Source organism: Drosophila innubila, chromosome X (genome assembly GCF_004354385.1).
Source record: "Drosophila innubila isolate TH190305 chromosome X, UK_Dinn_1.0, whole genome shotgun sequence".
NCBI lineage: Eukaryota > Metazoa > Arthropoda > Insecta > Diptera > Drosophilidae > Drosophila > Drosophila innubila.
The window spans coordinates 1,892,263-1,907,393 of record NC_047626.1 but is presented as its reverse complement, the minus strand read 5'-3'; the positions used below and the strand labels follow the sequence as shown (position 1 = coordinate 1,907,393).

Genomic DNA, 15,131 nt, shown 5'->3' with positions numbered 1-15,131 from the left:
GCAGCATCCACAAGGACCAAAAGCGGAAGAATTAACACGATGAAAAGTATGAAACGCATTTCTCTAATTTAAATAACAAACTAAAGACTTAACACCATCGAATCGTCTTATATACTACTTAGCTTGTCAAAAGTACATCATATAACAAAATCATTTTCGTTGACACTTTTCTGGAAATACTACTACTTATATAGATCAGCATCTAATACTCTCTACGATTGACTTTCAGTATTATCAGCATGTGCTATTTTGAGGCCATCAAAGGTTGTCTGGTGGTATAAATAAACTGTCACCAAAATAAGTTGTACATTATGTAAAAATCTCTTTATGAAAATCCAAGCAGATGCTCATAATGATACTTATTATTATTGTCTTAAATTGTAAAAAGAAGTGAAATCATATTTTATTTTATTTTTCACAATGACATTAAATTAAATGGAAAAACTATTCACTGACAAAACATTGAAAATACACACATATAGATCAAAGCTCTTCAGGAAAAGAGTGAAGGAAAGAGAAAGAAAATGACAATGTATTAGTGGGATCTACACTCAAAGAATCGGGTGAAGGCAAGCTATAAAAACAATTTTTTTTTTTTTGTAAAAAAAAATAAATATATATTGAGGCTGCATATTAATGATTGACATTTTAATATCAGATTATTGCTGTATTCATTAATATCACGATATGCAAATATTGTAACTAAATAGTTATATTTTTTTTTACCATGACAATATGTCATTGGTTATAGTTTTTTGTCGCAGTGCACTGAAAACAATTTTGTTCTCTCCTACTGTGAGATAAAAGCCGAATAACTTTTCCCCCATGGCATAGGCTAATCATCCCTGAAATAGATTTTACTTAATCCTAAAACAAGAAAATTGTATTTCTATCTTATATTTCTTATGAAAGTGCGTCATCTGTGTGAGTTTATAATAATCACATTTAAATAAATATATTTTAATCAACCGAAACTTGATAAGAAACATTGTTTACCGCTTATGTCATTTATTTTTGTAAATCAAAACATTGTATTTTCATTTACAAAGTAGGCAGAATAAAATTTTAATAGAATTTCAAAAAAATTGAGTTATTTTTTAATTTCCTATCTCACATTTCTTATGAAAGTGCGTCATCTAATAAATAGAAGCATTTTAATATGACTCACATTTAAATATATACATTTTAATCAACTTAAATTTGATAAGAAATATTTTAGACAGTTTATTTCATTCATTTATTTGTACATGAAAGTAGGCAGAATAAAATTTTAATAGAATCTCAAAAAAAATTGAATTATTTTTTAATAAAGATTTTTACAGTCAAAATTGCTCGAGCTACAAATCAGTGAAATTATGTTATGTACAATAGATAAACAATATTATAAGCCCAATCATTTTGAAGACAAATAATTCACAAATTCTTCAAGGGCTTGACTCTTCTGAAATTGATATGCCTGAACAAATCGACTGAATTCTTCATCGAGTTTGTAGTTAGTATATCCAGCTTCCTTGGCCACACGTATTATTTCGGTTACCCTGGACTCGAATGCTGCCAGTCGATCTTTATAGAGATCTATCCATTTTTGTTTTGCGTCGGAGTAAGCACCGTTCGTAGATTGGTTCAATCGACTCACAAGTTGTTTACCCCGACCTCTAGGTTCGATGATAGTTGTGTGAAAAATAAATTCTATCAATGTGTCGGCATCTAAAGAACTTATATTTCGGGAACTCCAGCGATCAAGAAATTGTTGCCATTGATCAATTGTCGTTTGATCGGCAATCTTGTTGTCCACAGCTAATTTGACTGCTTTCAAAATCCACTTGGCCTCATCTTGTTTGAGCAGCAAACTAGTCTGTTCAGCAATTTCCCTCAATTCATCCTTCAGATTCGTAGTCCTGTTTGGAGCAGCGCCCACAAGGATCAAAAGCGGAAGACTTAACGCGATGAAAAGTATGAAACGCATTTCTCTAATTTAAATAACAAACTGACGACAAAACACCATGGAATCGTCTTATATACTACTTAGCTTGTCAAAAGTACATCACATAACAAAATCATTTTCGCATAAATTAAAAAATGTTGTCCTCCGTTGACACTTCTCTGGAAATACCACTATATAGATCAGCTCTCTTTCAGTCTTATCAGCATGTGCTATTTTGAGGCCATCAAAGGTTGTCTGGTGGTATAAATAAACTGTCACCAAAATAAGTTGGGCACTCGACAAAAATCTCTATATAAAAATCAATTTATTGCAATTCCCAACAAATAATTAGTTTTATTTTTAGAATTAAAAACAAATATTTCATAAATATTGATCATTGATTTAAAGGTTTTAAACTTTACTTAAATATATCGAATTTACTCAATTCTAGTTCGATTGGAAATATTTTCAGTTCTTGATATTAATTAATGCCTCAAAACATTTTATTATTAATATTATTATTAATATCAAAAATATACATTACTTGAAATTAATAATTTATTTCATTTTCGACATTATCATTGAATTAAGCGTAAAGATTATATTTTGACAAAAAATTTAAATATATATTAAGGATTTTACCTAATCCAATGCTAGAGCCAGCAACAAACTTTATTCCAATCTCTTATTCTTATGAAAGTGCTTTATCTGTGTTAGTCTATTAAAAAAAGAAACTTTATTTGATGACCCACATTTTTAAATATAAATATGAAACAACTAAATCTTGTTACGAAATTTTTCACATACTTTATTTCATTATATAAGTGATGATTGTATAAATCGAGACATTTTATTTCCGTTGATAAAATATTTTATTTTAGATTTTATTAATAAAATAGTTTTTACAGTGAAAATTGCTCATTTTTATTCGCATCAAATTTGTGAAATTCCGTTAAATAGATAAACAATCATTTTCAAACAAATAATACATTATAGTAATTCATCGAGGGTTTAAGTTCGATGTACTCGAAAGTGAGTGTATCCAGCATTCCTGCCAACACGTAACATTTCGGTAGCCCTGACTTCGAATTCTGTAAGCAAATCTCTAATATATGCAGATGATGTGAGTGTGTAGCTGGAGAAGGCTTCGTATGTATGTTTCGTCAGAATTTGATCGTTTCTATGTCGAAACTGCATTTGGTTTAAGTCCATCATAAATAGACGGACCCGTTCGTCATCCTTTATCCAAACTGGGACTCCATATGCCCAATTGCTGACAAATTCTTGCCATTGATCAATTTTATCTTGATCTATCATCGCTTCTTCCAAAAGGAATTGAAATCCGCGCACAACAAACAAAACCTCATCTTCTGCTAGTTGCAATTTAGTCTCCTTCAACTCATCCTTCAGATTCGTAGTCCTGTTAGGAGCAGCATCCACAAGGATCAAAAGTGGAAGACTCAAAGCGACGACAGTTAAGAAACGCATTACTTTATTTTTAGCAACGAACTAAAGACAGAGTGCCTAATTGACCGTCTTAAATACCCATTGATTGCCAAAGTCGAACCTGATCTTACATAATACAATGTGAGCTTCTACACTGAAAAAAAAGACCAACTTCTAAAACCAAGAACATTCTTTTTTCATAATCTTGTTCTTAAAATAAGAATATTGTAAGACAAAATTACTAAAGCTAAAATTATTAATTTAAAAATTTTAAAATCTTAATATAAGAATAAAAATCTAAAGTATAAATATGTACTATTTCATGTGAAATAAATGGTGGCCGAAGCAAATTAATAAAACATTTTTAAAATTATTAAAACTACAGAATAAAAAATTATAATAAAATAAAAAATTATATATAAAAAAAGTAATTTTTATTGTTTTATTTTTTGATTTAAATTTTAAGAACATTTATTCTTAAATTAAGAACATGTTCTTATTTAAAATGTTCTTCGAATCAAGATGTGTTTTCTTAATTTAAGAAATTTATGATCTCGACGCATTTTTTTGACCAAAAATCTTAGTTCGGAGACCAAAATCTTGATTTTAGAACATTTTTTTTTATCAGTGTAACTCTCTCCAAAATTGTTTTTCAGCATTATCAGCAATAATAATTTTAGGGTGATCAAAGGTTGTTTTGTGACAAGATTAAACTGACAGCAAGAAAAAGTTTTGCATTATGTAAAAGTCGCTCTTTAAAAATCAAATCTTTGCCACTCTAAACATTTGCTGATAATAATATATATTGTCTTCACTTTGTTTTATTTATTTTATATATTTAAACATTAATATATTAAGCATTCATCATAATCTCCTATATTTAAAAAATGGTTTAAGATACGCCTTCACAAAAAGGAATTTGTAATACCGATCTGCCTAAACAAATCGAAGTTACTTTTCATCGAGGTATTTGTCAGTTTATCCAGCTTCTTTGGCAACTCATATCACTTCGGTAGCCCTGGTCTCGAAGTCCGTAAGTCGATCTGCAACGAGTTCCTTATATTTCTGATTCGCGTTGGAGAAGGTTTATTATATTGGTCCAGTCGACTGTTAACTTTAAAAAGGGAAAGACTTAATGCGACGACAAGTGTTAAACGCATTTCATAAAATTCAATAACGAACTAAAGACAAACCACCATTTAATAGTCTTTTATGCGATCAGATTGTCAAATTTGAATTTTATTGTAAATAAATAATATATGAATTAGCATATAATTCTCTTTTAATATGCGCTCCAGTGTTATCAGCATGACAAGTTGTTTTGTGACAAAAATAAGTTGAACACTTTTCAAAAGTCTCTCTATAAATATGTAATATATAATATATATATTTCATTTTTAAAATAAAATATTATTTAACTGCACTTTATCATTATATCATTTATATTTGCTCATTTGTGCTTAGGAAATAAAGCTTTTATTGCACATTTTGGCGATTTAAATGAAAATGGCATTAACGATTTTGATAAAACTCACGGTTTCGATAGCCATTGAAATGAAGAATGTTTTTGTATATGTCTTATAGCTGACATAATTCGTATTGACAAGATATTGCCTGCTTAGCATACCCACTCCAACTATATACATATATAGTAGGACCATGTGTATGTTTGTAAAAATAACTTTGTTTCAGTTACCGCTTCAAGTATATATACCCATTAAGAAAGAGCAAAGAAGGTATATTGAAGGTATGTATGTAACAGACAGAAGGAGGCGTGGCAGATCCCTAAAGTATATATATTCTTGATAAGCATAGCCCTTAACTTCTTTTCACCAGGACAGTCACAAGCGAATTTGTTGGCCAAGCTGTGTTCGACATCAATTTTTGTGTTCGTTGGTTTGGTTCAGGAAAAATATAACTATTTCTATATATATATATATATATCTTGGTTGTGCTAGTTCGAGGAGCAAAAAGTGAGGGAACGACGGAGATGACATCTATAAATCAAACTATTATTTTACAAACACTCGTTTTGATTTTTTTTTACATTTTTTTCGTGACCAAAATTCAACTAGCTAGTTTATTTGTGTTCGACGAACATGCTCGGCCAACAAATTCGCCAGTAAATGTCTTACCTTAACCACAAATTGAAAAATCTAATTACAACAGCAATTTAATTTTATTTTTAAATTTATTATATTGAACTAAAATTCTGACAGTATTTTCATTTCAACATTTTGAATGTGGATATTTTAAAATAAACAAGTAGGCCGAGAAATTAAACAGCAAGTAGGCTTTGAAACAAAATTAAAAAGTTGTAATAGCTCAACCTAAAATTTCATCAGTTCATTTTAGGTGCTGCTACAGACAACACCTCTAGTTAAATACAAAATTTTGTCATAGTATTTTTTTTTTTTTTTTTGGTTTCTTCTAAAAATTATGTAGTAAATTTCAGTTTAATGCAGTCAATAAAAATTTTTCGATTGAATTTTTTTTTTTTTTTTGTGAGAAGGGCATAAATTTGTAAGAGTGTTGCAAAACATTCAAGTCAAAAAAATACAGTACACATGATTATGTACACTAATTCAGAGGAATACCACAAATATATTCATATTTTTTAGTATTAGTTCAGATGGTAAGTGTTTTAATAAAATTGTAAATAACATTTACAATTACTAAATTTTTTCTTATATCCTCTTTTTTTTTTAGATACATCTTTAAGTTATTTTGACTTTTGGCGATGTGCTTCATGTTTCTTGTGTTGGATGCGATGATACCACGGGTTTTTCTCGTACCTGTTGAGGACATCGCTTGCTCACGTTATACTCACTTTATGTAGCTATGTATAATCAATAATCGGAGATCGCACATACCTAATTACAGTAAGTTCTTATATAAATCGATTACACTATTACCGTCGCATATTAAAGACAAAGTTTCATTTCAGCTTATAATATATTAATAATAATAATAATAATAATAATACAATACGTTATATTTACCTTGGATTGAGCTCCTATACTCACTTACAATTGTCATTGTCGCACATCAATTGGGAGTAAATTCTAATTATTTTAATGTGTATATATGCAATCTTGAGCCTCCACAGAGCTATACTCAATGATCCTGGACCCACAAAAATACTTAACATCGGTAAGCCTTTTTTATCTTGTATTCCGTCATATATTTATGTTTACTTTTATAGGTACATTATTTCTAATTACAACAGGAATATACGTTTTAAATACATGGGGAAGCGCCAAAAAGTCAAAAAATTATTATTACAATTTTAGCTTTACTTATGTATGTATTTTTCTTAATCAATGTTTATTATATTTGGGCAAAATATATTATATTAAATTCAAATATATTATTATTATAATGCACATTAATTCAGAGGTGATTTTATTTATTTTTTATAAAAGAACAATAAGGAATAAATCTACTCGATAGGTTCTGGTAGGTCTAAGCTCCATATGAAAAAAAGGTGTCGAAAAGAGGATCAACATAATTTGGTAACTATTTCATTCCACTCCAGCAGTGTTAAGACTGAACAACACTAGTAAGATTAACAATACTATTTTTTACCATTAAAGAAGACCGCGCAATATGAACTATCACATTTCCGATACATAAAACAATCGAATTGGGATTTGGATATAGATCTTGCAAATCGAGAGAGTGAATTTGTATTGAATTACTCTAATTTTATTATTATCACGATAAAAGTCTTAGACAAAATGCCCGAAAACTTTTCAATTTCTAAATGACTTGTTAAAAAAGTTATTGCCTTTTGTCAGTATTTAAATTTTTTAACTCTACTCAGTATTTAACTCTATCGAAAATCATCCCTTTTTATTAATCGCCCTTTTGAAAAATAAGCAACCATGAAACTGTAAGAAATTCCAAAACAAAAGCGGATTTTTTTTATTAAATATATTTTTTTGGTGGAGTAAGCTTATTTTTGCTAGATAAATGAATAAAATGATGATTATTCGATATGAATTGGCGTCACGCACCCATCTCTAAAATCCATATGAATTATTCATAGAATTGCCAATTCATAGAAAAAATCGCTAAACAATTAAATGGGATTTCGTAGTTGTTATTATTATTGTTATTATTGTTTTGTGCATGCCGCATCATTATTATTATTATTATTATTATTATGATGAAAAGCGCAACAATTTACATTCAATTGCATGCATATTTGTGTCATTGATCTTTATAATGAGACACACACGCATTGCAATTTTCAATTTGTGTGAGTGCATTTAAAATGCAATTTTCCAGCCATTCACATCACGATGAGGCTCAATAATATGTTAAAGTGATTTATTTATGCGCATTGTTGAATTGAACACGGCTCTCAATAAAAACAATTAAAGAAAATTGGCCACAATTATGGCCCAAAAATTGTGAAAAACAGTTGAATATTTTTGGCCAAAATGTGCTGCTTGTGTTTAAATTTGTTGTGGGCGGAAAATTCGAGAACTGAGCACTTTACGGAAAATTCAAAAGTCGAATTAAATGATTAAAATTCAAAATTTACATTATAATTCGAAACTCGATTTATTTTTTAGTCCTAAAAACTGCATATAAATAATAGCCGAAAAAAAAAACATGTTCTTCAAATTTTAAAACTTGTATGAAAAATTTTTGTCTAATTTGTGAAAAGAAAATGTACAATTAAATTTTTGTAATTTGAATTGACCGTTTTTTTTTTTTTTGCTAGATTTAGCAATATCAAAAATGATGAAGTGATTTTTTAAATTAAAGTTAAACAGTAAAACTACAATAAAAAACTTCGCATTTAAGTTTCTTTTAAATTATTGCATGATATTTAATTTTAATTCCTTTTTAAATGTAGCTATAAATACCACAAAAATCGGTATTGATGGTACGCTGATCAGCTGTAAGTGTTTTTGTTGCATACTTAGAAGGGCAAGGACTGCATACACACACACACACACACATATGCACACACATCAATTTGTGCAGCAACAACAACTGATAAGCAGCAACGTCGAAGCCGCTACGTTTTGCATTTGTCGTTTTAAGTTTAGTTTTTTTTATTCTTTTTTTTTTTTTGGTATTGCTATTGCATAAGTATTCAAGTCTAATGGCACGAAAGAGAATAATGACGCACAATACACTTCGACAGTTTAAACGGATTCACATGATTACAAGAGCACACACACACACATACAAAGAGAGAGGGAGAGCGAGAGAGTGTGAAAGAGGAACAGTGTGAGAAAGTGTGCATGCATACAGTAGCTCACAGCTTATTTGACCCACTACATTCCTAACTCTGTCACGATTTTATTGCTTTACATACGTCATAATATATGAAATACAATTTTAATATAAATATATTCATTAAATTTGAATCTTTTTCCCATTTAAACATATGTACGAGTTGTATCCCGACCATATGTTAGTATACCTGTCACTTATTTCAATATATATAAAAGTACTTTCAAGAAATTACTACCTAATAAAAACTACATACTTTTAGGTAATTGTATTGAAAAAATAACTTTATTTATAACTTTTGTTAGCTATTACTCCCGTTCTACTTGTCCGATCTTGCTGCGGTTAAGTAATATTATAGATAATATTAATAGATAACATTAGTTACCATAAAAACTGTATTATCTTAAAAACTGTGGTTGTGGTGGTTTTTTGCGATTTGCGGGGGCGGAAGGGGGCGTATCAAAAATTTAAAACAAACTTGACCTGCATGGCGTCTATAGAAATCTGTGTGCCAAATTTGATATCTCTATCTCTTATAGTCTCTGAGATCTAGGCGCTTACACGGACAGACAGACGGACAGACAGACGGACGGACAGACAGACATGGCTATATCGACTCGGCTGTTGATGCTGATCAAGAATATATATACTTTACGGGGTCGGAGATGTCTCCTTCTCCCTGTTACATACATTCCAACGAAATTCAATCGGAATTTAGTATTTTTGGCATATTTTAGTGTCACGCCACAAAAACATTTGTTTAATTGTAGGAAAAGTTAACAATGCCAGCCACAAATTATTTTGCAAGTCGAAACAACAAAAAATGAACGGTATTTTTATAATTTTTATATATATAAGTTGTAAATAATGGGCGCAGGGAATAAAAATAAAAAAAAGACATTGAAATAGTTTCCAAATTTGAGCCCGCAACTTTTGCACGCAAGTCTTCAACTCTAGCATCTAGACTACCAGAAAACTCAAACATATTTAAACCAAATTATAAAACTGAAATACAAATTCCTGGGCAGGACTTAAATGTAAAGGGATGCTCACACTCTAATTGATACCATTTTCAGTTAAGTTAAAGTTTAAAAAATTTTAAAAATTTAAAAGTAGTCTAGGTGCTGGTGGAAATAAGCTGTGAGCCACTGTAAATGCATAAATGTGTGTATGTATGTATGCACTAGTAAATGTGCATAGAGTTGACGGCAACGGCAGTAAGTAATGATGTCTGTCTGTCCGTCTGTCTGTCTGTCCGTCCGTCGATATTTGCAGAAACTTGTTAACCATTTGAAAGGCGACAAATGTCGTGTGCATTAGAGCCAAGTTATAAGAATGCGTCACTTGGCAGCCTCTTCAACTCTAATTTTTTTCTCTTTTTCTCTATTTTTCTTCATATTTTTTTCCTTTTTTCTTTTGGTGCGACACAAGAGAATGTTAAGTGATGCATTCTTGGCATTTTAAACAAATTGAGCGCACTAAATCCAACAAATTAGTCGGCTTAAACGAACAGCACTTACTTTACAACAAATAAATAATTATAAACTAGACAAGTAAAGAAATTAGAATTTAAGAGCGATAGCTATTGCAACATTTGGTATTTTTGTTTTGGCAATTTGTGTCTGTCAATTGGCTGATTGCTATGATACGCTGGCTGACAAAAAGGTGGCTGCGCTGCGCTCACAGCTTATTCGACCCACTGCATATTTTCAATATTTTAAATAACCATAAGTTTTCAATGGAAGCAAATAAAAACAAAATTTTAAATTAAACCATAACATTGTATTTAAATAAAACATAATATATTATTTATAAACATAGCCAACAATTCAGTGCACATTTGAGAAGAAAATTTTAAAATACAATAAATTAACTAAGTACTAAATGCAAGTGGGCGAGGCTTTATAACTTTAAGAGATCGTTATAAAAATGCATGGCATGTTTGCAGGCGACTTGAGCTGCATACATGTGTATCTGTGTGTGTATGCATGCATGTATGTACATTAGGGTGCATCGACTTGTATGGGACCAAAAAAATAAAAAATAAAAATGGTAGCCCAAATAGTAATCTACGGGCAATTCTAAAATGTTTACTCCAAAAAACCATAGTTCTTAAATAATTTCCTAGTCCACAATTTTTTAATTAAATAAATACTGTATTTTTAGTGCTTGCATGGACTAAAAATTATTTTTTTAAGGACAACTGGTCTCTTGATTTGATGAAGTCCTGGTCCTAACAAGAGTTTTAATACCAATATTGTCAGGATCGAACTAAATACACTGAAGACATGCTGATAATATTATGCTAAAAATTAAAAAAAATATATATATTTCTAGATTTTAGAACTATGGTGCTTAGAAATGATGAAGAACTTGGGCTTAATATTTTTGTTAGAAAAAAATCAAAGCACCCTAATGTAGATTGTACGAGTATGTGTTTATAATTCAATGACAGTTGGGCACGTTGTCACTGTGTGTCACACTGTGCGCCGTAGGCAGTCACAGTGCCTCACAGCGACATGTTGCACATTGCCCTGGCTTTGACTATGATTTTCTAATTCAATTATTATTCAAATCATATAATTTCATCTTTACAACACGCGCAACGGAAAAATACACAGAGTGTGGGAATGGGAAAATAAAAATAGTAAATAAAAAAAATAATATATATATATACATATACATATGGCAACACTGGCAGCATGTACATAATCATATTACGCACACACGAAGAAGAAACAAGCACTGATGAAGTACAGACAACAATAAGAAAAGAGTGAGTGAAAGAGAGAATGAGGGAGAGGAAGAGGGAGAGGGAGAGAGAGAGAGAGACTCCCGTTGTTTCGTTGACAAATCCAATTTGAAAGCGACAACCCATAAGGATGTCGACTGCCTGCTGTTTATTGTCGCCCACTGTCATGTCACGCTCCTACAATGCAAATTTGTTTGCATTTCGCCTTTTGCTTCATTTTGCGCCTTTTTCTCTCTACTTTCTTGGTTTTCTTTTGAGCTACGTTTCACTCTTCATTTGTCCGCATTTATTTATACTTTATAATATATAATTGCGCATATTAATATTGTTTAAGAGCGCGTGTCGTGCGCTTCTCTACAAAATTAGCCCGCCATTCATTCATGCGCTCGCTGTGCGGTTGCGACCAGTGTTGCCACCCTTTGACATACAAAAAAGCTGCTCTTCACACTGCTGACAGCATTTTCAACGTTAAAATTAGCTAGTTTTTGTGTATATAAGAAAAAAAATAGGTAGAAAATTCAATAAAAATACCAAGCATAAATGAACAAAAAAAAATTAATATATTGTTTTTTCAAGAGTTTTTCTAAAATGGCTGCATTTTTCCTATAATAGCCAAAGTTTCATACTTATACAAAAATTTATTTTATTTTCAGAATTGTTTTTAATTTTCCCCAGATTTATTAAGTCTATAAAATTATTAAAGAAAGAAAATGAAATTTTTTAAAAGACTTACTAAACATTTTAATAATACTTTTATTTTTCTACAGTTTCAAAATCAAGCTAAAATAATAAAAGAAAGTATTTATTATATATTTTATTGAACTGCTTCAAATTTTGCCTAGATTTATTTAGATTATAAAATAATTTAGTAAATATATGAGGATTTACTTACATACTTAAGATTTTGTTAGTATTATTAATTTGCTATTGTTTCAAAATTAAAGCATAATAAAATAATAGGTATTTTTGACATGGAAACATAAAAAAGTGTGGGATTAATTTGTAATTAATTTTTTTTTTCTTTAATTTTTAACCAAATTTGCGGCATTGTAATGATATTTTTAGCTCTTGAAATTTTGGCAACACTGCTTCTGTGATGAATGATGAAGCGGTTGTCGATTGTGAAGGGGAGGGGGAAGGGGAGGGGGCTTGGCGACTTAACAAACGGATGGATAAACGGACGGGCGTATCAATTTACACACCGGAAAGCAAACACACATTTACGTATAAATACAAGCAGACAAATTTACAGACAGACAGACAGACAGACAGACAGACACAAAAGAATGCACGGTGAGCGCAAAAATGTTACACACACAAAGGTAAAACGAAAATGTGTGTGTGTGTGTGCGGTGTGTGTGTGTGTACTTATTAATGCGTATTCATTGTCACATCCGGCACGAGGAAATTATATTCGACAAACGCAGCCGGTCGCCGTCTCTGTCGCTGCCTCTGTCGCTGTCGCTGTCGCTGCCGCTGCCTCTGCTGACGCTGACGTCGCTGCTGACGCTGACGCTGGCGCTGAGCCTGTTGAGCCTTTTGCCGGCGCTGTGTTTCCTTGCCTTGGGGCCAGACGTTTCTTTTGTCGATTTAATTGAAATAATTGCAAAAAATGCAAATGGAATGGACACACAGAACCCACAGTTGACACAGGATATTAAGCATGATGATCATTATACAATAACCACAATAACAACAACAACAACAGCAACAACAACAACAATAATAATCATAATAATATTGATGAACTCAATAACACGAAATGCAAGCGTTAATAAGCTAACGGAATGCAGTCCTCTTAATTTCATTCAACGTTCCCTCTTTAAAGATCCCGTGCTGTCTTCTGTCCGTTGGGTTCAATGAACTATTATCAATAAATATGCCTCTAAAATGCAGCTAATTAATTGACGCTTTCCACTACAAAAATACAGTATGCCAAGTAAATGTTTTGACACTAAAAATTAAATTAAATGTATAGCATAAATATATTTTTAATAATTATTAAATTCTGTTGATTTTGTAAATTCTGAGTTCTTAACAAATTGTTCTTTAAAAAAATTAAAATTAAATATCGATTAAATGAGTGAACAAAAATTTATCAAATTATAAAATGCTATATTTTATTTTTTGTATATTATTATTATATTATATGTGAAATATATTTGTATATGATACATTTTATTTTATAAAATCGTTTATTATTAATTGAGTTCAATTGATGTTGTAAATTTATTATTATCACTTGTTTAAAGAACCATTCTCAGTTTATAATTAATTGTTCCTTAAGAAAAATTAAAATTAAATATAGATTAAATGAGTGAAAAAAAACCACATTAAAAATTGCTATATTATATTTTTAGTATAAATAATAATCATATATGTGAAATATATTTGTATATGATACATTTTATTTTTTAAAATAGTTTTTTATTACATTAAAAGTCGCTATACTTTATTATTCCACTACAAAAATACAGTACGCCAAGTAAATGTTTTGACACTTAAAATTAAATTAAATGTATAGCATATATTTATTTTTAAAAATAATTAAATTCAATTGATTTTGTAAATTTATTAACCATTCTGAGTTTTTAATGAGTTGTTCTTTAAGAAAAATTAAAATTAAATATCGATTAAATGAGTGAAAAAAAACCACATTTAAAATTGCTATATTATATTATTGAGTATTAATAATAGTCATATATGTGAAATATATTTGCATATGATAAATTTTATTTTATAAAATCGTTTATTATTACATTAAAAGTTGCTATACTTTATTTTTTGGTAAAACATTTTTATATAATGTATTTGCATATATTTAATTTTATTTAATAAAATCGTAAATTTTAATTTCAAACTTTGATGCTATGAAATTTCTGTCATTCAGCAGCATTGTAATCTAGATAGCTAACGTTTTTAAATACATTTCTCTGCTTGATGAGACAGTATATTTCTCACTCTCCAAAAAAAACATCTATTCAAAAACTTATCGGAAAGAAAACAAATTTTCCTCCAATTTCCAAATACTTAAAACCATTTCAAATGGCCGACGCAAATGACGAAGAGTTCAACAACAGCAATGTTGTGAATGTGAGTATATATTATCTATATATATAAAACTTCTTGGTCCGCACTGACTGTTGAATTGCAAGTCCAAACGGTAAGAGCTACGAGGCTGAAATTTGTACACAACATAGCTAAGACATAGCGCGAAGTATGATAAAACTTTTATAGTTCTTAAGATATGTGAACCAAGCTCACGGATTAAAATTTGAACTGTGTAATAAATAATAATTAATTGTAATATAATATAATAAGCAGTTCTTCGCTTTCTTACAGTGGAATGCTGTGGCTCTCTGGTCCTGGAGTAAGTCTGCTTGTCAATATATTTACATAGATTTCATACATTTATTTTGATCTCATTTAGGAGTTGTCTCAGGTATCCAGAAGGACACATGTGCCATCTGTCGCAATCATGTGAAGGATCTGTGCATCGATTGCCAGGCCGAGCAGGGAACTCACGTCAAGGAGGCTTACGAGATGTGTCCCGAGGCAACTGGGGCCTGTAGTCATGTCTTCCATTTGCACTGCATTTCGCGCTGGCTGAAGAATCATTGGGTCTGCCCATTGGATTATCGCACTTGGGATTTCAAGAAATGCGGAAAAGAGAATCAAAAATCTTAAAAGAATTTCGTTATTTTCAGTCTTTTAATTTCGATACTTTCGAAAATATACTCATGTTCCAACAAA

The 15,131-nt window shown here is 30.3% G+C and overlaps 1 protein-coding gene and 1 long non-coding RNA gene across 2 annotated transcripts; both read left to right on the top strand.

Moving 5' to 3' along the window:
* Positions 1-5,836: 5,836 nt before the first annotated feature.
* Positions 5,837-6,673, top strand: LOC117790049. Its single transcript, XR_004617949.1, has 4 exons — positions 5,837-6,005; positions 6,080-6,252; positions 6,318-6,523; positions 6,576-6,673. It is a non-coding gene; the product is annotated as an uncharacterized LOC117790049 (long non-coding RNA).
* A 7,664-nt stretch (positions 6,674-14,337) lies between these two features.
* LOC117782958 (RING-box protein 1-like) lies at positions 14,338-15,131 on the top strand. Its single transcript, XM_034620082.1, has 3 exons — positions 14,338-14,471; positions 14,721-14,748; positions 14,809-15,131. The coding sequence occupies exons 1-3, from the start codon at positions 14,424-14,426 to the stop codon at positions 15,063-15,065; spliced, it is 333 nt and encodes a 110-aa protein (XP_034475973.1). The 5' UTR covers positions 14,338-14,423; the 3' UTR covers positions 15,066-15,131.

Coding starts and splice junctions, on each gene's coding strand:
- LOC117782958 (XM_034620082.1), top strand. CDS start 14,424: ATGGCCGACGCAAATGACGAAGAGTTCAACAACAGCAATGTTGTGAAT. Junction 14,472..14,720: donor ACAACAGCAATGTTGTGAAT/GTGAGTATATAT, acceptor GCTTTCTTACAG/TGGAATGCTGTGGCTCTCTG. Junction 14,749..14,808: donor TGTGGCTCTCTGGTCCTGGA/GTAAGTCTGCTT, acceptor GATCTCATTTAG/GAGTTGTCTCAGGTATCCAG.